This window comes from Podarcis melisellensis (assembly GCF_964234715.1).
Source record: "Podarcis melisellensis genome assembly, chromosome: 5".
Lineage (NCBI taxonomy): Eukaryota > Metazoa > Chordata > Lepidosauria > Squamata > Lacertidae > Podarcis > Podarcis melisellensis.
Window position 1 is genome coordinate 64037748 of NC_138537.1, and position 26294 is coordinate 64064041.

Genomic DNA, 26294 nt, shown 5'->3' on the forward strand with positions numbered 1-26294 from the left:
CGCCCTATCTGGTGCCTGTAGTATCTGCACGTCAGTATAGTTCTCTCCCAGAATATACAATGACATTGCAATGCTGCGTGCAGCCTATAGATGAGTGGCCTTCTGCCTACTCAGTAGTCAATCTCATTGAAATAGAATCCTAGGCATGTGTACTTCAAAGCAGTGTTAGAAACTGAGATATGAAAGCTAGGATCTAAACGGCACCTTAAGCATGGTTATGAGTGTAACAGTGTCTAGGCACACTTTTCTTATAACAAGAATACAAAGCTGAAAATGAATGAACTGCAGCTAAAATATTATGTTCATTTTTCACATGGTCTAGTAGTCCTTCCTCTGACCACCCCCTTGATATTCTTAAGAGGGTCTCTTCTCCAGTCTTCAGAGAGTGGCTGGAAGTGGGGAAGTGGGGAGGTCCTCCTTTCCTTCCACTGCAGTTTTAAACTGAAATCCTAGGGCTCAGTACTGTGCCCGGAATTCAGAAGCTGATCGTGCTAAAGAAATTCCCTTTTGCAAAATGCGCCTAGAAAAATGGGAACTTCGAACACTGCTTCAAAGTAAATCCCACTGAATTCAGTAGGATGTACTCCCAGGATTGTAGCCCTTAATATAATTGATGTGTGGAACTTGAACATGGGCTTGTAGTGATTTGGGGGCAGCCTCAACACAGAAAATGGATTGTTCAAATTGACTTTCTGTTTAAATGTTTCCCAGTAGCAAATAAATAAATGTAGCTTATTTCAACAACGATGCATAAGTAACACAGGGGATAAATTATGTAAACAGCCCGTATGTTTCTGGTGGCATCTTATCCTTTGACGGGAGGCTGTTTTCCATCTGTTTCCTTGTTCAGTTTGGAGCAACTGGTTGGGGCAGGCATGTTCCGAACACCCCCTGTAGCACTTGTGTCAGTTCCAAAAATAGAACCAGAGGAACTATTTTGGGAGCGCTGTTTCCCCAAAGGAGGGAGACAGGGAAAGCGATTGGCCAGGAAGTGTTCTTCCCTTCCCTTTTTATCCTGGCTCATTCTATTCAGTAATTCTAAGAATCAACCATAATAACATACTGTATACCTGCTGTGCGTAGATCCAGATTTGAGGAGGCGTTTGTAATAAGAAATACGTAATTCTACATTTGTGCGCTGTTCCTTTGAGTGTGAACGTAAGGCTTAATAATAGGCATGGGTAAACAATTCCATGGGCAGTGAGGGTGATGTTGGCAGTGCCGCTTTTTAAAAGTAGAATAGTGAGTGGGCTGCATCCTAGAACATAGATATCTGCTTGCTCTTTCTTCCTAGCACAAAGTATTCCTGCTGCTTTGCCTCCATCCGCCCCAGCATTGTAGAAACCTGTGCAGGTTATCATTAAGACGGAAGTTGCTATGGGAAATAGGGCTGGGAGGTGATTGCTTTTCACTGCTCTGTTTTCCATCTATGTCAGGAAATACCTGTATGCTTAGTACTGTGAATGTGCCTGGCACAACAGGGTAACATTAATTTAAAAAGTACAAGTCTCTGTCCTAAGTTGCTTACAGTCTAAATTTTAATGAAGCTGGGCAGAGATGATAGAGTAAAATAAACAATGGGAGAAAATATTCAGAACTTGCTGATTCAACTCTTGGAAAAGTGGTGGTGGTGGTTGTTTTTGCAGCCAACTGGGGGTTGAGGTTAGGGGTTAGGAGAATGCATATTTGTGACTGAGCTTACTGGTTCTAAATTCTGAACTACCATGGTAATAAGCAATTCAGTGATTTTTGCATGCTAAATATGCATATCAGGCTCAGAGAGAGAGAGAGAATTACGATTTTAACTGTCTTGATACGGTTGTTTTGAAGAGGTACTAAATAAGTAACCAAAATATGATTTGTGCTTTGCTGCTTATTATTGAGTTATATCCAAGAGAGGACCTTTAAACTTTCCATGGGACTCTTGCCCTGCTGGAATTCCTTTGCCCCCACCCCCTTCTGAAACGGCATCCTAGGCGACCTGAAACTACACTTAAAACACACAAACAAAAGCTTTCAGATACATGGGCATGAATATCACTTTCCAATCAGCGCCACGTTTCTAAGCTTAATGGCTTTGTTACCCTTAACGTCCCACCTTTAGAAATACTTTAAGAATGCTCACATGGTAATTCTTCTTTTTGTCTCCCTTCTATTCCTGCCCCTTCTCCAGCGTTCCCCTGGTTTGGCATGGATATTGGTGGGACGCTTGTGAAACTGGTCTACTTTGAACCAAAGGACATTACCGCTGAAGAGGAACAGGAGGAGGTGGAAAACCTGAAAAGCATCAGGAAGTACTTGACTTCCAATACAGCCTACGGTAAAACTGGGATTCGAGATGTCCACCTCGAACTGAAAAACTTGACTATGTGTGGGCGGAAAGGGAACCTTCATTTCATCCGTTTTCCAAGCTGTGCTATGCACAGGTTCATACAGATGGGTAGTGAAAAGAACTTCTCAAGCTTGCACACCACGCTTTGTGCCACGGGAGGCGGAGCTTACAAGTTTGAAGAAGACTTTCGAACGGTATGTTTTGTTTGCACAATGTCTTGGTTGAAGGAGCTCTTTCCTACCCCTTTCCTGGTGCTGCCAGATCAAATACAGGGGGTGTGTTTGTGTCAGTCAGACCTTAGGACGTCATTGTTTATTTTTGTCACTCCAAGCCAGCAAACCTGCCTTTAAGCTCCAATAAGTGCTAACTGAGGAGAATTAACTACAAGTGCTAACTACTGTCTGTGTCTCTGGGGGAGAGAGAGAAAGGAGGCACAGGGGTGGCAATATTTGTTATGCCGTGTTAACACATACATCACGCTCAGAATTTTCTCCTTATATCTATTATTTTTATCAGTTTTAAGCCTAAATGCAGGAAAGCACAGCTTCGACTCAGCATGCCACACAGCCTCAAACTGTGCATTGTAGACGGAGTCTGTCAACAAATCAAGTTCCTGGTTTTTTGTTAGCAGGCATTGGTGTTCCATTGGGTCAGGTTGACCGTTCCTTGTTGGTGTTTTTGTGGGCATGGAAGTTGTATAGCTACCTTATGATCGGGGAAATGGCTATAGTGTGCTGCTATCTGCATCTTTGTACACAATCAGATTATGGGGAGTAACTGAATGCATTTTGCAGGTATTCCTCAATATGTGGTTGCTGTATGTATGTAAAGGATGTGAGGGCAGGGCTGATAGGTTACCACTGAATTATAGGATTACACATCCATGCTTTTTAAGGAAAACTGGCTGCTTGAGTGAGTGGTTAAGAGAGAGCTCAGTGAACTGGTTTTCTGAATCACTTCAAGAAACCATACATAACTGATGGTGCTACTGCTCTCTTTTCCTCCAAACATGGGTCCCTGCTCAGGTGAGCTGTAGTTGTAGAACTGTAGGCATGGCTTTTAATTTAAAAGAGAGACAGAAAACACTGCTGGACTGCAGGTTGACTAAAAAAAAAAGTTTCTGATTTAAATAGCTGTATGGAGATCTTGCATTGGGAGCTCTGGTATTTTCTGAAGATTAACTGGAGTTGCAGATCCATAAATTTTGCAGAACTTTCTTTTCTGGCTGCTTCCAAAACTTTGCCTGAAGTCAGGAAGTCCTCTAAAAAGATGCCCAAACCCCCAATGTAATTTTTCTTTTGAGCGATACCAGCTGCTCCCATAGGCACAGTAATTACCGTATTTTTCGCTCTATAGGACACACCCGACCATAGGACGCACCCTGTTTTAGAGGGGGTGAACAAGAAAAAAAAAATTCTCCCCCTCTCTGCTCCTCGCCCCTTCAGTGAAGTGGCAGGAGAAATGGAGCCCCTTCCATTTCTCCTCCCACTTTGCTGAAGGGGTGCTGCACAGCTCTCCCTCTCTGCTGAAGCCAGGAGAGTATTGCTCTCCCGGCTTCAGCAAAAGGAACCCAAAGCCTTCGGAGCGCAGCACGAGTTCCCGCTGTGCTCCAAAGGCTTCAGGCGGCTATCCCTGAAGCCTGGAGAGCGAGAGGGGTCGGTGTGCACCGACCCCTCTCGCTCTCCAGGCTTCAGCGAAAGCAACGCGAAGCCTCTGGAGCGCGGAGGGAGCGCTCCCTCTGCACTTTGGAGGCTTCGCGTTGCTATTGCTGAAGCCAAGGAGCCTGCATTCGCTCCATAGGACGCATACACATTTCCCCTTAATTTTTGGAGGGGAAAAAGTGTGTCCTATAGAGCGAAAAATACGGTACTTCCTTGGCCTGCTTTTCTTGTTTAAAAGTACAAGAGAAGCATTTGTTTTTCAAAATCACACAACCCCTGAACAGATTCCACTAAGAATTCAGGCAGGTCTGTGTCAACTTACAATTCTCAGAATGTTTACGGTGTTTGCTGCTGTCCTGAGGCAATGGGTGAGGCAAGGTAAGTAAGATGATACTCTTTCTGTATTGCTTTCTGTGGGTGAGCATGCCGCTGAGGATTATGTAACACATGCACACACGTTCTTTTGTTTTTCACCTTATGGCACCTTAATTCTAGAAGAGAGGTGGGAACGATTATTCTCTGCCGACTTTTGAAATGTCAGTTAAAACCCCCACCCAACACAATTTTCAGAGCATGCATTATACGCAAACAACTGATGTTCCACAGCTATGGGTTTCAGATTGTACGTTTCACTAACGAATGGATCCCTCCAGGGAAGGGATGGTAACAGAGCTGTTTCAACACTGTAACAGAAGCAGCTGATATTTCCAGTCCTGTGATGGACTACAGTTTCAGTTATACACCCTTCATTCATTATGCAAAACTCAATTATATTGCCTGTGTGGTTGTAGAGGGTTGACTAAGAAAACAGACCAGTTCTTGGTATGTGTGTGTGTGTGTGTGTTTTTGTTTTCATGGTAAAAACTAGTCCTCTTTCCCTACCACCCACAACTATAATGACTAATGGGAACTTCAGTGCAAAGGTGGATTTTTAATTAGGCTCGACTTTTGTGTGGTGTTTTATATTCAACTGCACAAATTTTGTTCAACCTGAGGGATTGGCAACCGTTGGCCAGGGAGCTCAAACCCAGGGTGTGTAATTCAGTGGAGTATTTGCTCTTCGCTGTGTGCATCTCACGGCTGCAGATTTGGTACCTGAGTAAAGTAAGTGGGGATCAGCACCAGAGGTGTGCAAGGGGGAGAGCATATCCCCAGGCTGTTGGTATTCACACTGGAGCAGAGGTTTTCACACGGCTTCCTTGACCAACTGCATTCTTTCTGCAGTTCCTCTGGGGGGGGGGGGGACATGCTGCAAGCCTCAGAAACCCAGTTATGTCACCGTTTGCCTATACAGCTGGCAGCTATATGGCACACGGTTCGAAAACCTCTGCACTAGAGAGAAGGCCATTTTTTCTGTGAGGCAGTGGACAAAGGCCATGTTGCCTGTCCCTCAAATTTGAAAGGTCACGTTTGTTTTAAAGTTGCTGTTAGGCTGGACTTTGCTGCATAGCTGGATTCTGGCTTTATAATTGCACTTTAAAGCTGGCAACATACATTGTTATGGGAAATGAAAATGTTTGAGGGCAATATTTCTTCTCATAAGTTACAAAAGCATTTTGTTTGACTCATCTCTTGGAAAACAGGTTGTGTAGGCTTTGGGGACAATATTAAAAACCTATTTGATTTCAGGTGAAAGTGGGATGGGTAGAACCACTTAAGATTTCCTTTAAAAAACCCAGCAACTATGGTCTGTATTGCAGTGTCTTCAAGGAGCGAAAAACAACAACCCCCACACCTCGAAATGCACAACATGGCTTGACCTTGTGATGTGCTTGTTTTCATGCTGATGGCCAACCTGCTTGCTTGATTATGAACTTCCTGTGCAAATACTTCTTAATTACTTTAGTGATGACCTGTTGTGCAACTCAAACAGTACAAAGTACTTCAGCAGGGCCTTTTGACTCTTCCATTAGGTTTCTTAACACTGTATCAACGAGTGTTCATTTATTAACTTCTCTTCCAGATTGCTGACCTCCAGCTTCATAAACTAGATGAGTTGGACTGCTTGATCCAGGGCCTGCTGTATGTGGATTCTGTCGGTTTCAACGGCCACCCGGAGTGCTATTATTTTGAAAACCCCGCAGATCCTGAACGGTGTCAGAAAAAGCCTTACTGCCTTGATAATCCTTTTCCTATGTTGCTGGTTAACATAGGCTCCGGGGTCAGCATCTTAGCTGTGTATTCCAAGGACAACTATAAGAGAGTTACGGGGACCAGGTGAATATACTATCTGCAGGAAACAGCTCTTGCTAAAATAAAATACCAACCTGTCTAGATTGGAGGTTCTGAATTGTTTTATTATTTTTACAGAGGGCCTCCTGAAGTCAGGTTAATGCTATCTAAACCTCCTCAAGCATATGTGAGGCAGAAAAATAAATAAAATGCCCCTGAGCTGAGGCTTCAGAGCTAAGGGACACCGTGGCGCAGCCTGTGATTTGAACCCACCTTCTTCCCCAGAGCTACTGAACCACACTGTATGGATCTGAGACCAAAGCAGACTTCCCCACTTAATTCCACAGGACTGTTAGCCAACATGTTTGAGCAGAATGTTCTTAAGAGATCTGCAACTTTTTGCAGGTGTGATATCAGCAATTTATTGCTTTAGCTTAGCTTGAAAATCAGATTCTTGAAAAGTATTATCTTCTAACAGGGTGTCTACACAGGCATTTTCTTCTAGAAATCAGGTACTGCTCCTATCTTCCTTCCTGCAAGTCTGACAATAGATTGATTCACACAGAACGATAAGGCATGGTCAATGGCTTATCAGGATTTGAACAGGATGCTGGTGGCAACTGCTTGATCCTTCCTGCTTCACTCCTCCCCTGGTACTAGCAGTAAGCTGTGAAACACGGCTTGTCATTGTGGTTTTTTTCTCCTGAAATCACTGTTGCTTGCCAACATGAAGCTGTGACTTCTTGTTGGCTTTCTGATCATGTTTTTGGGGGGCCGGTGGGAGACACAATCCCAGATTTCGACATAGTGACAAACCAAGGATTTATGACTTGTTACTCCTGCTCTGACCAGAGGAGCCATGTCTGATTACGTTTGAACAGACCATAGTCTTCAGATTACAACCAGATGCATCATACCTGAAGCTATCAAGATGCAGTTCCTCCACCACTCTTTAACCAGTGCATCATAGCGAAGTTTCAATTTGAGGGCTTTCTTGAAGAAAGGAATTTGAAGCTTGCCCAGAGAACAGGCTATTTAGGAATCCAGACGGTTGCTACTAACAATTATTATTTATTAAAGTTGTTAGTTGCTTTGAAAAAAACCCAAACAAAAGTAACTCAGAGTGACTTGCAACAATAAACAAATAGCACATACAGCAAAATCAGCATAAAACAAAACAGGAAAATCTGCAAGTTGGCTGAAATGAGTCTTCTCTTCCTCCTAGTCTCGGTGGTGGTACATTCCTAGGCCTGTGTTGTTTGCTGACTGGCTGTGAGACTTTTGAAGAAGCTCTGGAAATGGCAGCTAAAGGGGACAGCACCAATGTTGATAAGCTGGTGAAGGATATTTATGGAGGAGACTATGAACGGTTTGGTCTACAGGGATCTGCCGTAGCATCAAGGTAAATATCAGCTGGTCACATATAAATGAGAGGTTACTTAGATCAGGCTTTCCCAAATTTGGCTCTCCAGCTGTTTTTGGGACTGCAACTCCCATCATACCTGACCACTGGTTCTGCTAGCTAGGGATAATGGGAGTTGTAGTCCAAAAACAGCTGGAGAGCCAAGTTTAGGAAATCTGGATTTAGATATTGAGAGCCTAACAACATGTTGCATGCAACCAAACCTGAGTAGGTAGCTATTTTGTTCTTCAGGAAAAGCTGCTTCAGGAGGGACAGTTAGGAGTGTGTGCTTTGCGTAACCATTTCCTTACCTGTTGCTTTTCTCTTTCAAATTGTCCCTGCTAAGCTTTTTTCCTGCACATTTGAAATACCACGAGGGTGGGGGGGAGGGGCAGATCACTGGGGGTTAATTTGGAGTGGATAAGAGGTTAATGGAAAAGGTTTTGCGTGCGTTCTGCATCAAATTGGACCCTCCCAAAACAGTTTTCCTGAAAATAAACTTTGGTTGCCTGTGTTTGTATTTAAAATTATAGCTGGGCCTCCATGTGTAATGCTTATGTGGGTATAATTAATTATGTGTACTGCTTAGGACCCTAGTTTGATTAATTTTAGCTCACTTGTATCATATCGCTTTGCTTTCAGGATGTGTTGCTTGTACATTAATCTTGCCTTGAAAGGAATTTTTCCCTTCCTCAGTATCCAACAGCTTCTCTGTGTATTTCATACCAAAATTAATAGCCTTTAAAGCAGGGGTGGCAAACTTCCACCTGCCCACCTGCCCCCATGTGTGATGACAGGTGTGGCACAGGTAGAGAGGCGGTTGGATTGGCTGCTTGACTGTTCCCCATGGGGAAATTGATCATGCAGTGGATCACTGCAGAAAACAGGGTTGAACTTACCATCTGTCAGCTGAGAGGCAAGGAGTTCAGCCCTACTGAATTGGCCGTGTGACTTGAGTTCTCCATGTGGAATGCACTCGCGCACTGATCCCTGCAGAAACCTTTGTCAGCCGTTTGCTGAGCGTAGGACTGTCAGAGGCCCTTGCACCATGGTTCCCAATTACCTGACAACCAGCTGACTGTCAGGCAATTGGGAAGCGCTGCACAAGTGACGTTATCAGGTGAGCAGGACAACCCATGCCAGCTATATGATGTAAAGTTGTCTGCTTACCTGTCAAAGTTGGCCTCTGTGTCTGTGTGCGTGTCTAGCATCCTGCAATGATGACGCCTGTTTGTCCCGGGCAAACTACTGAAAAATGTAATTTTTAGATACCTTGACCTTTCTGAAAAATGTAAGAAAGATCATATCCTCTAGTATTATCACACAGCTTCGGCAACATGATGAGCAAAGAAAAGCGAGATTCCATCAGTAAAGAGGACCTAGCAAGAGCGACCTTAGTTACCATCACCAATAACATCGGCTCCATCGCTCGGATGTGTGCTCTGAATGAGGTAAGAACATGCTGATTAGCAAGCTTTGGAAAGCTGCTGTTGTGCTACTTTGATCTCTGGTTTTCCATTAGTTAAATACCGAAGAATATTTTTTTGCAGTGCACACCATGCTCTCATGTGAATCTTTGACAGAACGATCCACAGAGTTTTCTTTTCAATAGCTAAAATGAACAGAATCACAGTGCCTCTTCATTCATACACAGTGCTTGACGTCTCCTGGCGTATTCTTATAGTTGAGCACCAACAATGGAGTCCCACTTCTGTGCAAAGCCTGCTTCTCAGCTTTGTCCTCTTAGACCACCAATATTAACAGTGTAACCGTGTGAACTGATGTGGTGCTGAATGAGGCTAGTAGTGAATACTACTTTGTACGCTGATAGGTCCTTTGTGTGAAATACTTTCTGAATGCTTGCTGTCGAATTGGTTCTCATTCATTCAAGCATTCTGGATTATTATTATTTTGGGCTACCGTCTGGAGAATCCTGTAGCGTCCAAAAACACCTCTGCATTCTTTTTAAGGTCAACCCACAAGAGCTTCCAGTCATATTCATATGCCTGATGGAACCTGGTTTGATAGTGATGTTGACTATGGCATGGCACCTTTGAAGGTGTGCGTTTGTTAACTTGACACCTGCAAGTTGGCACCAGTGCAGTGCAGAGCTAGGAAGAGCATCACTGTTCAGCAGTGACACTCAGTGGTGGCTTTCGGCATGTCAGCACCTGTAGTTGTGAAGCCAATACCTCTTGCCAAGGGCATCTTTCAGCCATTGAAGCAGCAGCTGCTCTTGTTCTCTACCCATTTTTCCCCCCTTTTGTGTTGTTTATAGTAGACTTATGAGTCTGCGGGCAGAGACAGTCTTATCTATCTATAGTTAACATTCAATGTAAGCTCCATATTTTACCTCATGTTCATTTAATGGGTGCGTCACTTGTTGAGGCAGGTAAACTCAACAACAATGGAATACTCCGTTGCACATAAAAATAAAAATAAAAATTTTATTATTTATACCCCCCCCCCATCTGACTGGGTTGCCCCAGCCATTCTGGGCTGCTTCCAGCATATACAAAAACACAACAAAACATTAAACAATAAAACTTCCCAATACAGGGCTGCCTTCAGATATCTTCTAAAGGTTGTATAGTTACTTATCTCCTTGACATCTGATGGGAGGGCGTTCCACAGGACGGGTGCCTCTACTGAGAAGGTCCTCTGCCTGGTGCCCTGTAGCTTCTCTTCTCGCAGTAAGGGAGAGAGAGAGAGAGAAGGAAAAGACACAGGTTCACTGTTTTGACAACAGCCACATGTCTGCCATAACTTTGGGGCATTTGGTGGAGTTGCAGAAGTCTACTATATAACCCAGCAAATCCAGTACATACGAATCAATTTGTTAATTGCTTCAGTGTTGGCGACTGAGAACGTCTTTCAATATTCCTGAATGATAAGAAACCTTTCATATCGAAGTATTCTTAGAAGCTTCTCGGGGAAACAAGTAGTCTTTCTCTTTGCTTTCAGCTTCTTTACAGTGTTGCCTTGTGGCATGGAGTTCAAGCAGCATTGTACAGGGCTATCAAAGCATAGAGAGTTAGCTGCAGTGAGTAACACAGGGTACATTTAAAATGAAGAGACTGATCACCACTTGTAGACTGACATACTTGTTTTTGAAAGAGGATGATGGTGATTTCGTTGTGAAAGCAGGAATATCACGAAGGAACTTGTGAGACGATACGAGTATGAATAGATGGGATTGTACAGATTCAGATAAACTGTTACTATGAAATTGCTATTATTTTGCTACGGTATGAAATTGTTGCTATGTTATTGTTTTGCTATGTTATTATGAAACAGTTTTTGTGTGATGTTTGAAATGCATCCCTGTTGCTTTGTTGTAAGCCACTTTGAGCATGATATGTGTGCGGAAAAGCGGCATACAAATAAAGGAATGAGTTAATGAATTATATTTGACAGAGAAAAAAATGGATTTTAGGGTTCTGTGCTTGCACCTGCATCCCAGTGGTCTTCTGAACCCAGCAACATTTTTGCAAAGGACTGGAGTTTGTGAATCTATGGCTCATTTTGTATGTTCTTCCAAACCATTATTGCTACCTTAACAGAGAATTGAACATGGGAAGCTTGCCTAATACAAAGCCAAACTTCTGTGCCTCTGTTAGGTGGAATGCAAGTAGCAAATGGTTCTTTCCTCCCTAAGCTCCCCATTTTTTCTTAAGCTCATGGTTGAGCCATGTACATTTTTACACAGTAAGACAGCTAGCTAAGTACATTGTGTTTATCCCTAAGTCATCATAAAAATGAAGCCTCCATGTTTCTATAAACATTTAGGATTTTTGTTTGTTTGTTTTAAAAAACATTTCTAGAAGCTTAAGTAGTAAAGGGCATGGACAGTGTCCCAGGAAAGGTTTCACTCAAATCAAGATGGGTGGCCCTAAATGGCCATCACTTAGCTTCAGATTTGGGGATGGAAGCAGCACCAGCCCACTTAACAGGGTACTCGTAAAGATAAAAATGTTCTGTGGAGGTTTCAAAGAGAAGTTCAAAAAAGCACCATACAAATGCCAAACTTAAGTATTTTCTGATTTTACTGACTGGAATGTCGGAAAAGCACTGAGTTGTCAGGGGAGGCAGACTTCAGATGTGCTTGATTAACACCAGTCCTTATCACATTAACACCTGAAAGATTTCCAAGCAAAAAATAACTTGCAGTGATTCATAAGAAGAGGCTGGTGCTTATTTAGTCACCCAAGCCCCCAAGGGTGTTAATTGGACTGTCAGTTTGGGCTTGAAACTGCACTATTGGGATAGCACCTTGACCGCCCTAAGTAGTGTGAACATGAACAATTTTTGCTGTCCTGTTCTTTCCAAAGCAGATCAGTCATGCTAAATACTGATGGGTGTGTGTATAGGATTGGAGCCCAGAGTGTCTCTCCCTTGCTGTTTTCTTCCTTAGTTTGTTCATCTATCACAGAATACGTATCACAATATGTACGGGTGGGAGAGAAGATGGGATGGTATAGCTTTTTGGTGGCTATCTGGAGGACATTTGGTAGGTTGTGTTATCATGAGGGCTGCTTTACTTAAAAAAGGTAGTTGCTAAGTGAAAATCATCCACAACCTCCCTAGGGGGTCCATCCCACTGTCAAACAATTCTGATGGTCTTAATAGTACTAGAGCCAAACCTCGTTCGTTCGAAAATGGAGCCATTCGAGAGCGGAGGTTTGACTGTACAGAAACTTCATAACATTGCCCTCAAAAGGTGTTCTAGTTTAAGGGGAAATGTTCCACTGGTTTACAATCCCATTGAAATAAGGTAATCTAGTTTTGATTGTCTTTCTGATGCTTTACTGTTAGGAGACATCTGATGATCACTGAGTGAATATCATAGCTGTGAATTCCATAAGTTTTAAGCTAAACATGGCAGCTTGTTGAATGTATGTATTTTCCTAATTTTTGCAGAACATTGAGAGGGTGGTGTTTGTCGGAAACTTCCTGAGAATCAACATGGTCGCTATGAAGGTGCTTGCATATGCCATGGACTACTGGTCAAAGGGACAACTCAAAGCTCTCTTTTTGGAACACGAGGTAAAGACTGTTCAAAAGAAATATGTATATATAGGTAACTCAGTTGATCTGCTAGTGAAGTCATGGTTTGAGTTATGATTGGACTTTCTCCAGTTCCCGAAATGTAAATAGAAAGACCCATTCAAATATAGAGGTGATATCTGCCATTGTAGTTTATGTGTAGCCATCCAATGACAAAGGGAAAGAAACATTTTTAATTGGGATAATTGATGGGTCTTAACAAAACTGTGCTGGGGTGGGGAAAGACTGTGAACTGTAGAAGTTGAATAGGCTTCTTAATTATTATTGAAGCAATAGAATGCAAAAATAAAATACTTTGTGTTATAGAGTCGAATAGGAGTATTTGTAGTTAGTTTTCATGAACATAGGTGCTTGGTAGCGATAGATCCAGGGAGCTTCTGGCTACATTTGCATGTTGCACAATGCTATCATTTTCCAGGACATGTACAAGTTTCACAGAGTTTTGGGCTTGCATGCTTCCTCCTCCCATCTCTTCCGGACAGGCTTTCATTTCTTTATTGCAAAATGCTATAATCCACCCTTTGTCCAAAAATGAATTTCAAATAAATTTAAAATTGCAAATGTGCTTTCACATGAACACTACCATGAAATTACGAGGAATAAAACAATTCAACCAGCTATAACAAGCATAATTTAAAATGCGAAATAAAACAAAAACAGAAAAGACAAATAAAAAAACTGGCTCTGAATAGAATACATGGCCTGCATCAGGGGCACTTCTTCCTCAGAACAACAATCCACAATCTTTTGTGTATTCATGATGTATTCCTCTTAAACTTGAGAAACATGTAAGTGATTATTCCAATAATCTGAGTAGGTTTATATTAACCACAGTTTGCTGTAGTACCCAGCACTGTGATTAATCTTTGCAGTACTGTGGTACCTTGGTTCTCAAACGCCGTGGTTCCCAAAAACTGAAAACCTGGAAGTAAGTGTTCTGGTTTTCAAACTTTTTGGAAGCCAAATGTCCGGTGCAGCTGTCGGCTATTGTTTCCGGGGCACCTGCACCAATCAGAAGCCACGCCTTGGTTTTTGAACATTTCGAAGTCAAATGGACTTCCAGAACAGATTAAGTTTGAGAACCAAGGTACCACTGTAGTTAGTTTAAACAACCCAGCTTGGGTTACTTTGGTATCAGGAGCTACGGCTTTTACTTTCGCTGCATGTGATTTGTCACGTCATCCAGACAAACCCTGCGGTTGCTATTAGCTATTGTTATTTTCAAATAAGTCAACTTCATACCATAGATACAGAAGTGGGCCTGTTTAAACTAACAGTTGAGACGGTGGTTAATCTTAACAACCAAGCAGACAGCGTCTAAATGCCTCCTAGACAGGTGGGGAGAGGAAAGGGCAAGCCTAATGCTTGCTGAAGCTCATTCCTGCTCTTTGATTTTGTGCTAAATTATGGTTTAGCATGACATGTAAACACAGCGCTCTCTCTCTCTCTGTGTGTTTGCGTGTGTGTTGACATGCACACACTCTAGGAAAGAGTGCCACTTGAAGGCTGTTTTAAGTCATTCAGAGGGGGTGCTGTCTTCACTGGGTGAACCATTTGGATGTAACAGCTCCTTCCTCTCCACATAACCCTTTCTGGCTCTTTCCAACATTGTGGAGAAAACTGCTTTACTCACATGGTGAAATGGTGCAAACAATTCAGCACATAGTTACGGTTCTCACGCTGTGTTAAAGTAGTTTCCAAATGGCACCTGTAATGGATAAGAGACTGAGCCATGTTTTCCCCCCCATTTAACCAATTGAGAGTAGAATGATAAAGCTATAAGAAACTGTGAAATCTCCCTTAGGGCCTGTTTCCATACCACAGCATACTGGCAAGCTTAGATGTCCTTGTGACTTTTATAGCACACTTATAGAAGTCTCTATCCACGTCCTCAGGTGTAGGGACTTGTACAGCAACCCAGTGCCTTACTTACAGCTCAGTGCAAGTAAAATACAGGCAAGGAAATTACCTGTTTATGTTACGATGACTCTCTTCCAAGGGTCCAAACATTTCTTCCACTGGAAGAAGTTCCAAATGACATCCAGTGACATGTGCATGCAAACAAAATCAGTTCTGGCTTTTGTATTTGTACAAAATGTGGAATATTTATGTCATCTTTTACTGGGCCCAACTACTTTTAAGCGTTCAGAACTTCTGAGAACAGCTCTACTGAATAGAAAATATGCTTGCTTGCTGCTCCCAGCATTCACTTGAATTTCCAGTAGAATTGGCCCTGGCTGGTATGGATTCCTTCCTTTGCTCTCAAACAGCACTGTATTTTGTTTTGCAGTACCTGCTTGTCTGATGTTTCAGATGTTTTCAGACTTGCACCTTTGTTTAGAGAGAGAGAGAGAGAGAGAGAGAGAGAGAGAGAGAGAGAGAGAGCGAGCGCACTTGCTTTATGTTGTGCTGAACTCATTGACTCTGTGACAAGTGGTTTGAGCTCAAATAACATTACGTACTAACGCCTTCCTCTCCTTTCAATAACTTTGAAGGGTTATTTCGGTGCTGTTGGGGCCCTTTTGGAATTGCTTAAAATGACAGATGATCAATGATGAAGCCTCCAGGAGCCCAAATGCCTGTAGAAGCTGCTACAAGAAGGACAGCTGCTAGGAGGACGGAAAGAAGCCATGATGGACACTCTTACCTGCTGGATTTGTAAATAATAATTTAAACTCCTTTTAGCTGATCTTTTAACTTTAGGGTTGGACATTAGCTTCAGAATTCGTACCAGGAATCTAAAAGAAAAAAGAGGCAATTTTAACTGTATAAAACATTTTTTTAAGACAAAAAAAATGTGCAATGTTGCCAAACATGGCAGATTTTTATGGATCGTATCTAAAAAGTGGATATGTGTGGGAAATGGACCTAAGGTATGTGACGACACTGGTTTTATTTTATTATTTTTCTTCTGGGGTTTACTGACTAGTGTGTTATAATTATTCTTTTAGTAATTGCTCTAGGAGATTTTTTTTATTAAATCTTTCATGACGTTTCATGATTGCTGTTGGTTTCAGGTGAAACCGCAAAACTAGTATATAGTGTGAGCAGTAAAGTAATGAATCTTGTTGCCTTCATTTTTATTATTATTATTAAACTGTGTTTCCATCTTCCCCAAACTTTCTTTGACTGTCCATGTTGTCATCAAATCCACTGAAAATAGGAAGAAGACCTCAACCTTTCCTTTCAGAAACTCACGCACAATGAGTTATCTATTCCTTGTAGCACCGGAATCCTTATTTGTGGTACGCTGAGCTGGAAAAAGAAAAGATTATTGGGCCATGGGCAGGGGGAGGGCTAGTTCTCACAGTCTGCAGATGATGTGGTAGACCTGTATTCTTACATACCTGAATGCACCTGCATGCAAAGAAAACATATCTCTTCCCCTCTCATGCCAGCATTCTACATGCAGATGTATTTTTCTTCTTTTTTTCTTATGGATAAGCATTCAATCCTGTGAACCCCTACCTGAAATCTGAAAATGGTACAATCCAGCAAGTTTAACCACCTCCTCTGCTGTTTGTGAGAACTGGGCCTTACTTAAAATACATTTTTAGTATGCTGAAAAGTTATTCGGCTGTTACAAGACGAATACCATGCCATATATCTGACACTTTTTAAAATGTCAAATGTGTCAGACCACATGTTGAGTATTAATGTATACTATTTCTTAGAAGTTCTTATTGATATTTACCACAAGGAACAAATGACGTAGTGGTATAAAATGTTCAAATTTAAAAATGTTTGAGTAAATTAACTACATGCCCTGGCTGATCAACTACAAAAATTATGGACCTAGCAAAGAACAGATTAATTTCCTAAGTTCCTTTCTACCCTGTTGATTCACATTGGAAAGACGGTTCTGTTTTTGCAAAATGTAAAATGTCCGTCACATGGTGGCGGGAGACGACAGCATTAGCTTTAAGGAGCAAACGTTTTCTCTAATAAATTTGAATTATTTGTTTGGAATACAGTATTTGATTTCTTTACCTTGAAACCTTTAATAAATTAACACTAACTGTTCACTTACCTGGCTGAAATAAAAATAATCCATTACTGTTGTGATGGCTTTGAATGCATCTGTGGCCTCCTTTTCATTTGTTGGATTGTTTTAAAAAATGCAGGGGGGGGGGGGAGCCAGCTGAACCTAACACCCAAAAGTGGACAGTCCAGTTCCACACCTAAATCCCTGCCATTATACCTAAAATACTGGATTTAACATTTGTGGGCGGAGTTATAAAGTAGCATTTATGAACACCTACATACATTACAATAGGTATATGGACAGGATGAGCAGCAGCATCGAATACTCTTTTCAGGGTGGGGGAGGCACTTAGAGGCTCAACAAATATATGAATTTAGATACAGTACTTTACATGTTGTCTACCAAGCAACTCTGGAGCTGAGTATATATGACGAACCCTGACAGAACAATGCAAAAAGCAGCAGGAAATTTAGGCAATGCAGAGAAAGTAATTTACTCTTTGTCTTTTGGTGATACCCACCCCCAGTCAGAAAATGCCTCTTGTGTTCTCTCACGGAGGCCTCTTCAAATGCAGTACAGTGGTACCTTGGGTTAAGAACTTAATTCGTTCCGGAGGTCCGTTCTTAACCTGAAACTGTTCTTAAGCTGAAGCACCACTTTAGCTAATGGGGCCTCCTGCTGCCGCTGTGCTGCTGCCGCACGATTTCTGTTCTTATCATGAAGCAAAGTTCTTAACCTGAGGTACTATTTCTGGGTTAGCGGAGTCTGTAACCTGAAGGGTCTGTAACCTCAGGTACCACTGTGTTGTTAGCCAGATCTCTTTCTTGCATGCTTTAATTCTTCCAGTAGAGGGCATTGTTGGACGGGAGTTTGAGGTTTTCAAACACGTCTCTTGTGGGATTTTGTGATTCATAAGAACTTCCAAAATGTTTTCTGACAGAACGTGCACAGTTTGTTTATATTTTGTAAGAAATAATAATAGACAAGCTTATTCTCAGATTCAAAGGCAGATTAAAAAAAAATACAGAATGTGTTGTGTATATAAAGGGCCAGAGAACGAGAATTGTGTCTCTACTGTACCCCCAGACTCGGAGGTCAAATGTCTCCTTGTAGTGGCTCTTTGCTGGACGTTCAGTCGAGTCTTTCCCAGCCCTGAAGAGCATTGTATATGAAGTGGTGAGAAAACCGGGCTGCAGCATAACGGCAGCACACAGTCCAACTGGAGCTTGCTCCCACAGGAGGCAGTGATGGCCACCAGACTTGATGGCTTTAAAAGACAAATTTGTGGGGGGGATAAGGCTATCAATGGCCACTAAGCCATGGTGACTATGCTCTGTTCCATAGTCTGAGGCAAGAAGGTTTCTTAATACCAGTTGCTGGAAATGACAGGAGGAGAGAAAGTGCTCATGTGCTCAGATCCTGCTTGAGGTTTTCTCACAGGCACCTGGTTGGCCTGATCCAGCAAGCTTTCCTTATGTAGTTAACTGTAATAGTCTGTTCACACATGTAAGTCACCCCCACTGTTTAAGGTCCTCAGATGATAGAAATATTTGTGTGAATCAGTTCTGTGTCAGCCCTTCATCTGTAACATGGAGATAATAATGCCTATCCGTTTTTGAAAACTGAAGGATTTTCTGAAGTGATTGTATGGAGGGGTGCTACATAAATGCTAAATTCTGTTAGCTGGTTTTGAGGTATAATCGCCATTCCTTTCAATGAGGCTTACACAGGTAGTCTTTGGCCAACTTTGTTTGAAACCCTTCAGGTGCAATAAATCCGACATGTTTTTGTATGTCCAGATTTCACTGGGAAATATCCTAACCGGACACCTTATGTGCTGTTGGTGCATGCAAGAGCAATTCTGCGGAGAGCAACATGTCAAAGTAATTGCAAAGGAATGCCGCTTTTAGAATGTTTTTGGGTGTGCCAGGTAAGGGAAAGCAATAGCTACATGAAATATGTCAGAAAAATTTGAATCAGAGACAAGAGCTAACATTCGTTAAATTATTTTTTATCTGTCACTCGTATACCTTTCCCTGCTATTGTTGTGTGCTGTGTTTTCGAAACAATTAATGCCAGTGTTGAACAGTATGTTATTTCACTATAGCTAAATATTTTTTTCCATGCTGATGGTGTTTGAAGGACTGTATAGGATTTGGTTCTTGTTGTTTAGGAGTCCGCTTGCTGTATGGCCTTTTCAGTGCTGCCTCTGTGAATCAAGTTGTGGTGAGATGCTTCTGGCTTTTCTCTTTTAATTAAAACTTGCTCTCTGGTTTTGAAACACCCAAGTGAACAGAGTGCTACCACAGAGAAGTGTTCTTGTTTCATGGGCCAAGGGAAACCTCAGAAGTGGTCTTTTAGCTCACACAGACACAGTTATAACTTAGCTTAGTGTTGTGTGTGTACAACCATACTTTTCATTTGTGTGCTCTACAGGGAAATGTTGTAGCTCCTAAGAAGACTGTCCATAAACCCCCAGGCTTTAGGGAACTAGATATTGCCCACAAGCCATATCTTTGATTTAAACTAGTGATTCCTAAACATGTGTACCAATGACTTGTTTCTTTTGAGACCATGAATAGAAGCCCACCCTGCCATTAGCCTCTTTGATATACTGAGTGACACATGTACAGCTGAATGAGTGAAGAGGCCAATAGACATACGAATGTGGTGGTCACTTTTTAGAGATGTCGAATATGTGGCTTGAGTAAATCCATGCACACATGGAACATACGTAGTTGTGTGAATGTTAGCTGAAGTAAAAACTCATCCAGTCTATATATACACACACACCTGCTGCTGATTGGCTTGCAAACCAGTAGTGCCAGTTGAGACAGCTATAGCTTGCAAGCTGCTGACCCACTTGGCCCAGGCAAAATGCTGTGACTTTGGCAAGGTGCTGAGAATCTTCAGCAACATCCGTATGGTGCAGACTTCTGCATGCACTATTTGTTGCACATGGCCAAGAGAGTTAGAGATCAGTGTGAATAGCAGCTGCCATGCTAGGAGTTTTACTCCCCAAATAGAGTTGTGCAATTATACGCTGCATGGAGGATGCAATGTACATTATGTCTCTGCTGAACCAGAGCAGGCACCATGCACTGGTAAGATGGGGCAGTTGTTGGGTCCCAGATCCATTAAGGAACCCACCAACTGAGAGCCCTCTTGGCACAGGATCCAACAGGTCAAAGGTAGTGCATACTATCTCTGATATGTCCAAGCCTTATTAGGAGTCCCTTGTGATGGTATAATGAATTGAGGGCAGTTCCTTTCCCCTAAGATCCTGCGTGATTACTTTCTCCCACTTTTAAAGTGTCATTGAGTAGACAATTGCATTGAGAAAGAAAATAAAGCCCCCAAATATTTTCTTTTCTTGTGATTTTGGCATTTATGCCAGAAGACAATTATCCCCAGCCGATGTGGACAGACTCCTCCAAGCTGGAAAGCCCACCACCTGTCCTCTTGACCCGTGCCTGTCTTGGCTGATTAGAGCGTGTCCAGACGAGGTGCGGGCCCCCCTGGGTGATATCATCAATTTGTCCCTTGGCACCGGGATATTCCCAGGGGAACTGAAGGAGGCAGTGGTGCGTCCGCTCTTAAAGAAAACATCATTGGATCCTTTAGATCTATCCAATTACCGCCCGGTTTCGAATCTTCCATTCCTGGGTAAGGTGATTGAGAGAGTGGTTGCTGAACAGCTTGGTAGGTTTCTGGATGAAACATCGGCTCTCGATCCATTCCAGTCCGGCTTCCGCGCTGGTCATGGGACCGAGACGGCTCTGGTCGCCCTAACAGATGATCTTCGTAGACAGCTGGATCGAGGCGGGTCGGGGCTGCTGATTCTTCTAGACCTGTCAGCAGCCTTCGACATGGTCGATCACGAACTCCTAGACCGCCGCCTTGCCGACGTGGGGATCCAGGGCACAGTCCTTCAATGGCTGCGCTCGTTTCTCTCTGGTCGGGGACAGAGGGTGGCGCTTGGGGGGGAATTGTCATCGCGCTACTCCTTGGTGTGTGGAGTGCCTCAGGGTGCGATTCTCTCCCCGATGCTTTTTAACATCTTTATGCGCCCCCTCGCCCAGCTTGTCCGGAGTTTTGGGCTGGGATGCCATCAGTATGCCGATGACACCCAGCTCTACCTGTTGATGGACGGCCATCCTGACTCGGCCCCAGATACACTGACCAGATGTCTGGAAGCTGTGGCTGGATGGTTACGTGGGAGCCGGTTGAAGTTAAATCCTTTGAAGACAGAGGTCCTCTGGCTGGGACGGTGCGATATGGGATTGAGGGGGCAACTCCCATCTCTTGCGGGGGTGCAATTAGTGCCAGCATCGTCCGTTAAGAGTTTGGGTGTAATCTTCGATACCTCCCTCTCTATGGAGGCGCAGATTACAGCCATAACAAAGGCGGCATTTTTTCACCTCCGCCAAGCTAAGCAGTTGGCTCCTTATCTCTCTCGCCCTGACCTAGCCACTGTGATCCACGCGACGGTCACCTCCAGACTGGATTATTGTAACTCGCTCTACGTGGGGCTGCCCTTGAGACTGACCCAGAAACTCCAGCGGGTGCAAAATGCCGCGGCGAGACTCCTTATGGGGTCTTCGCTGCGAGATCATATTCATCCAGTACTATACAAGCTGCACTGGCTCCTGGTGGAGTACAGGATCAGGTTCAAGGTGCTGGTTGTAACCTTTAAAGCCCTATACGGCCTAGGACCCTCGTACCTACGGGACCGCCTCTCCTGGTATGTCCCACAGAGAAATTTACGGTCTGCAAATAAAAACATCCTAAAGACCCCAGGCCACAGAGAGGTTAGGCTGGCCTCAACTAGAGCCAGGGCTTTCTCGGTCGCGGCTCCAATCTGGTGGAACGCTCTGTCACAAGAGACTAGGGCTCTGCGGGGCCTGACATCTTTCCGCAGGGCCTGCAAGACAGAGCTGTTCCACCAGGCCTTTGGTCAGGGCGCAGCCTGACCCTCTCCTCTGGCAACCTGCAGAGAATTTTGATGGTTGTTAGCCGCCCTGAGCCCAGCTTCGGCTGGGGAGGGCGGGATATAAATAAAATTATTTATTATTATTATTATTATTATTATTATTATTATTATTATTATTATTAGAGGCCTTACAACTTAACAGGCTCAATTCTATGCCACCAACGGTTTAGGACCTGCTCTTGGACAGGAATGATCAAATTACTTTAATAGTGACTGAATTTTTGAGTGCTGTCCATGTAGAAAGACTGGGCCATTATAAAGAGATTTAGTGGTTCTTAATTGATCGGGGATGTGATAGTGTTATATTGTATTATTTATGCAAATTGATTTTCTCTGGAGTTAAAGATCTTACCTTGTTAAACTGAATTCATATTTTGCACAATTTGTATAAGGAGTTTGTTTGATAATGTGTGGTTTGCTATGTCTAATAAAGGATAAAGCCCCAAATTAATCTGGTATGGTTAAAAAGGAGTGGATGCTATCTGCTAGGTCTTTCATCAGGCCAACAAGTATTTAATCAAGACACCGAGAGTTTGAAAAACTTCCTCTTCTTCCAGGCTTTTTGAATAACAATGGGTCTTTCTGTTGAATTGTGAAACAGAAGTGGGTCTTCATTGAACAGTATATTGCATTTTTAATCGTGTTTGTTTTTATATGTGGTTTTATGCATTGGTATATAGTGTGACCCGCCCTGAGAACATCTTACGATGAAGGGCGGGTTATACTTGTGACATGCTGCTGGCATCCCTCTGTCTTCAGAGACAATGGAATGTACCTCTGGGGTGAAGTCAAACTGTGACATTAGCCACATTGAATATTAAAAAATGTTGTTACAAGAGAGGGAGAACCAGTTTTCTTTTGATTTGCAAAACTTTCTCTAACTTGAACACTTTTAGAGTTGAAGGAGCATGGTAGAAATCTCTTGTTAATGATAATGGTAATAATAAATATTAACATGCAGAAATAATATTTTTTTTAAAAAAACAAAAATGTAACATAAAAAGGGCAGAGGGGAGAACTGAAGATGGTTTACATCATCAAAACATATTATGATATAAAAGCCCCCACAAAATTCCTTAAACCACAATCGTAATAAAACACAACCCAAGGAGCTTAAAATTCCAGCAAGGAAGAAAAGCAGCATTCCACAAGACCCAAAAACAAGAGGGACTAGGACCATCAGAAAACCCATTTTCTCAGCTACAGACTTCCTTGAATAACCATGTTTAAAGCAAGTGCCTAAAGGTTATATAGTGCCATTTTTTTAACTGAAAGCATCCTGCAATGGAGATCAAACATTTAAGTAAACAACCTCCTACTTATCTTTCTTGTGTTCTTTGAAATATTTCCTGGTAACTCCCTTTGATGAGTATGTGACAGGCAACACAAATCTGTGCTAACATATCTGTGTGGGTGTTTGCTTTGGCACATGTTAATCTGAACTAACAAGTTACTTCCCCCACATAATTTACTTCACACTTACTTCACACCTGACATTGTGTTAAAGTGTTTATAATGAATGGCCAACCAGCTAGCCAGCCCTCATCTCCCCTGGTTAACATAGGAGAATCAGATGTCACTTATTCTGGTGGTTATTATTACTATTATTATTAGGATGCGGGTGGCGCTGTGGGTAAAACCACAGTGCCTAGGACTTGCTGATTGCATGGTCGGCGGTTCGAATCCCATGGCGGGGCAAGCTCCCATCGTTCGGTCTCAGCCCCTGCCCACCTAGCAGTTTGAAAGCACCCTCGGGTGCAAGTAGATAAATAGGTACCGCTTTATAGCGGGAAGGTAAATGGCGTTTCCGTGTGCTGCTCTGGTGCTGGTTCGCCAGAGCAGCGATGTCACGCTGGCCACGTGACCCGGAAGTGTCTTCGGACAGCGCTGGCTCCTGGCCTCTTGAGCGAGATGAGAGCACAACCCTAGAGTTGGACACGACTGGCCCGTACGGGCAGGGGTACCTTTACCTTTACCTATTATTATTATTAATAATAATAATAATAACAATAATAATAATAATAATAATAATAATAATAATAATAATAATTTTATTTTATTATTATTATGACTGCATGGTGGGTCATCATGATGGGGCATCAGTCAAGGGCCCACTCAGAAGAGTCCCCTGGACCTGCCCCTCCTGCTCCCCGTTGCAACCTGGTTTCCTACATCTCTCTCATTTCTGCCTAGGCAATGGGGCGGCGGCAGCAGGCAAAGGATCAGTCTGCCTGGCATGCAAGCAGGCGATAGCCGTGATAAGGAAAAGCAGCAGCTGGTGATAGTGTTGGTGAAGAGCAAGACTTGCTGTGGGAAGCTTATGGAGGATATCTAGCCAAAGTGCCCCCCCCCAAACCCTGGAGCCATCCCAATTGGGAGCTGTCATCTCTATCATAATTCTTATTGGCGAGTTCCAATATCACCCACATGAGCACTGCAACTGAAAGGGTGGCATACACCCTATGCGGTAGTGGGGCTGCAGACTCACAAGCATCCATTTCTTCAAAGGCTTTCAGGCTGGGTGGGGAAGGGTCCTGGCCAGCAACTAGCTGTGTTTATGGGGTTGTCAGAGGTGGCAGTGATGCTCCAGCAAAGACCGTCCTCAACCTCTCGTGGCTTAGAGGAAAAGGTGTGGTGGCTCCATTGGCACTGTATGGATGCCTTTACTAAACACAGAAAGCATCATGCAAGAGAAGATCTCTTCTACTGTACTAGCATACTTCATGGCCTTCTATGTCACCTCCCCACCCTGATCTCTGTATGCAGCTCTTGCAGATGTGAGGTCAAATATAGGGCACCATCCACACTCTGCAATAGATTCAGTTCACTTTGGAGCATATCAGATAGCTGTCAGGAAATGGGTCTTTCTGCACTCTCAAATCTGTACAGAAGCAGAGAATGAGGTGGTACATATAAAGCTACTTTATCCAGAGTCAGGCTATTGGTCTAGCTCAGTAATCTACACTGACTTAGGAGCAGACCTCCAGGATTCCAGGGTGGGGTCTTCCCAGCCATACCTGGTGTAGTGATAGCTGCCAACTTAGATGCCACCATTATGGCCATAATGCGAGTGCTTTGCCTTTGTCAGTTGCTGGGAATCACAAGTGAGGAAGGTGCCATTGTACTTGGGTCCTGCTTGCAGGCTTCCCATAGACCAGCTGGCTAGCCACTGTGAGAACCAGATGCTGGACTAGATAGGCCTTTGACTTGACCCAGCAGGACAGATGCTAGAGACAAAAGGAGGGACTTTACGCATGCAGAGCAGATGCTGTACCTCTGAACCCTTCCCATGTGTGGTGGACTACATGATACAGGATGGAGAGGTGGTTCTTTGAAAGTGCCCATAGAGAAGACATTCATGGCAGAAGAGAAGCAGCAGGAGGAGGTAGTGGGGAAAACAACAACACCACTCACTGTTACTCTCAGCTGTCTGAGCCAAGCACACACACACCCCCCGAAGATTTTGGAACCAACTGTAAGGAAGAGAGGCTTTGCGGGTGTTGGCACTGCAGAACCAACAAGGTGGTGTCGGATTCCAGCAAGGACTCAGAGCGCCATGTTGTCATCCTTTAAGGTCAACAAGGTATGGCTCAACTGCAGCTACTTCCAAGAAGGCTGGCTACACCAGGCTGTTTCCCAGGTACTGTCAAAGCAAAAAACCCCACAGCAATCCCCTGTTACAAGAACTGCTCTGCAAACACCATCTTCATAGTCAAGATAACCCCACAATTAATTGGTAGATGTTGTAACAATGAACTCATATATGTTTATATTCACTTGCTGTGATATAAACTGATTGCCTTGCTTTGAAGTTATCCTTATCGATGGGCTTGGGGTGCTGGGCTCTGAGCCCAGAAAAGGGAACTGTCTGTAAGACTTGGGTATTTGCCACCTATGCTCTCATCCGGTCAGGTGAAGTGATGGGAAGTTCTGGCCAAAGTGACGCATGCTGCTTTGGGTATAAAGAAGGTATAAAACGTTTGCTTGGGTGCAGACTAGTCATGATGGCCTCTCACTGTTGCAGTGTCCGTCCTGCATATGCAAAGGCAGTGAGGCTCTGCAGGCTGTGCTGTAAGCCTACGTTTCCTTCTTAAAATAAAGCACTGGAACTGATCACTCTGTTTTTTTTGACATCTTTCTTCAGTGTGTCTGCACCAAACCACTCCTACAAGCCCTGCTTTGGGCCGGTGGATCAGGACAAGAACCTTGTAACATCAAGGATTTGGTGCAGAGTTTGGCAGTTGCCCTCTTCCCTCCCCATCCCTTGTTCCTTTTCTGTCATGTCTGAAAGCAAGGACTCTGGTTGTTATATAAAAATATATAACTCTAAAATGAACAATAAGCCATTCTGGAGAGCCTTTTTGGCTAAAGAATGGGATAAAGTTTTCTGAATGAATGTAGATTCTTGCATGTCATCTCCCTCTCTTGTTCCTTAAATTTAAAAAGGTTTTTATTATTATTATTATTCTGGTACTGTATATTGTTTACCCAACCAGTTTTATGTGTTTTTATATGTAGCTTTTAAAGAAGTTTAGATGGAATGGAATCAATGACTATTATGACAGCTAGAGGAAACCTTCATTTACAGCAGTAGTATACAGTGGTACCACAGGTTAAGTACTTAATTCGTTCCGGAGGTCCGTTCTTAACCTGAAACTGTTCTTAACCTGAAGCACCACTTT

At 43.1% G+C, this 26294-nt stretch overlaps 2 protein-coding genes and 2 long non-coding RNA genes across 6 annotated transcripts in view; 3 read left to right on the forward strand and 1 right to left on the reverse strand.

Annotated features, from left to right (window-relative positions):
* The window catches only part of PANK1 (pantothenate kinase 1), a 31115-nt gene extending 14402 nt beyond the window's left edge, over positions 1–16713 (forward strand). For 2 of the 3 annotated variants that reach the window (XM_081912984.1, XM_081912985.1), the window contains exons 2-7: positions 2174–2526; positions 5957–6210; positions 7391–7567; positions 8895–9018; positions 12488–12613; positions 15130–16713. In XM_081912984.1, the coding sequence (XP_081769110.1) occupies positions 2174–2526; positions 5957–6210; positions 7391–7567; positions 8895–9018; positions 12488–12613; positions 15130–15189 (1094 nt within the window). In that variant the 3' untranslated portion in view covers positions 15190–16713. Of the gene's footprint in view, positions 1–2173; positions 2527–5956; positions 6211–7390; positions 7568–8881; positions 9019–12487; positions 12614–15129 lie in introns of those variants that run through there. The other variant, XR_014168706.1, reaches the window with a different exon arrangement.
* Positions 12621–15121, forward strand: LOC309370884. The gene is made up of 3 exons (XR_014168724.1): positions 12621–14083; positions 14121–14969; positions 15006–15121. It is a non-coding gene; the product is annotated as an uncharacterized lncRNA (long non-coding RNA).
* Positions 16714–17534: 821 nt separating the features above from the next.
* Positions 17535–26294, reverse strand: part of LOC309370888 — a 238162-nt gene continuing 229402 nt past the window's right edge. Inside the window, exon 2 of the long non-coding RNA XR_014168728.1 lies at positions 17535–19412. This is a non-coding gene — a long non-coding RNA (uncharacterized lncRNA). The remainder of the gene's footprint in view (positions 19413–26294) is intronic.
* Positions 23653–26294, forward strand: part of SLC16A12 (solute carrier family 16 member 12) — a 43806-nt gene continuing 41164 nt past the window's right edge. The window contains exon 1 of the mRNA XM_081912977.1: positions 23653–24515. The gene's annotated coding sequence lies outside the window, so the exon portion shown is untranslated. The remainder of the gene's footprint in view (positions 24516–26294) is intronic.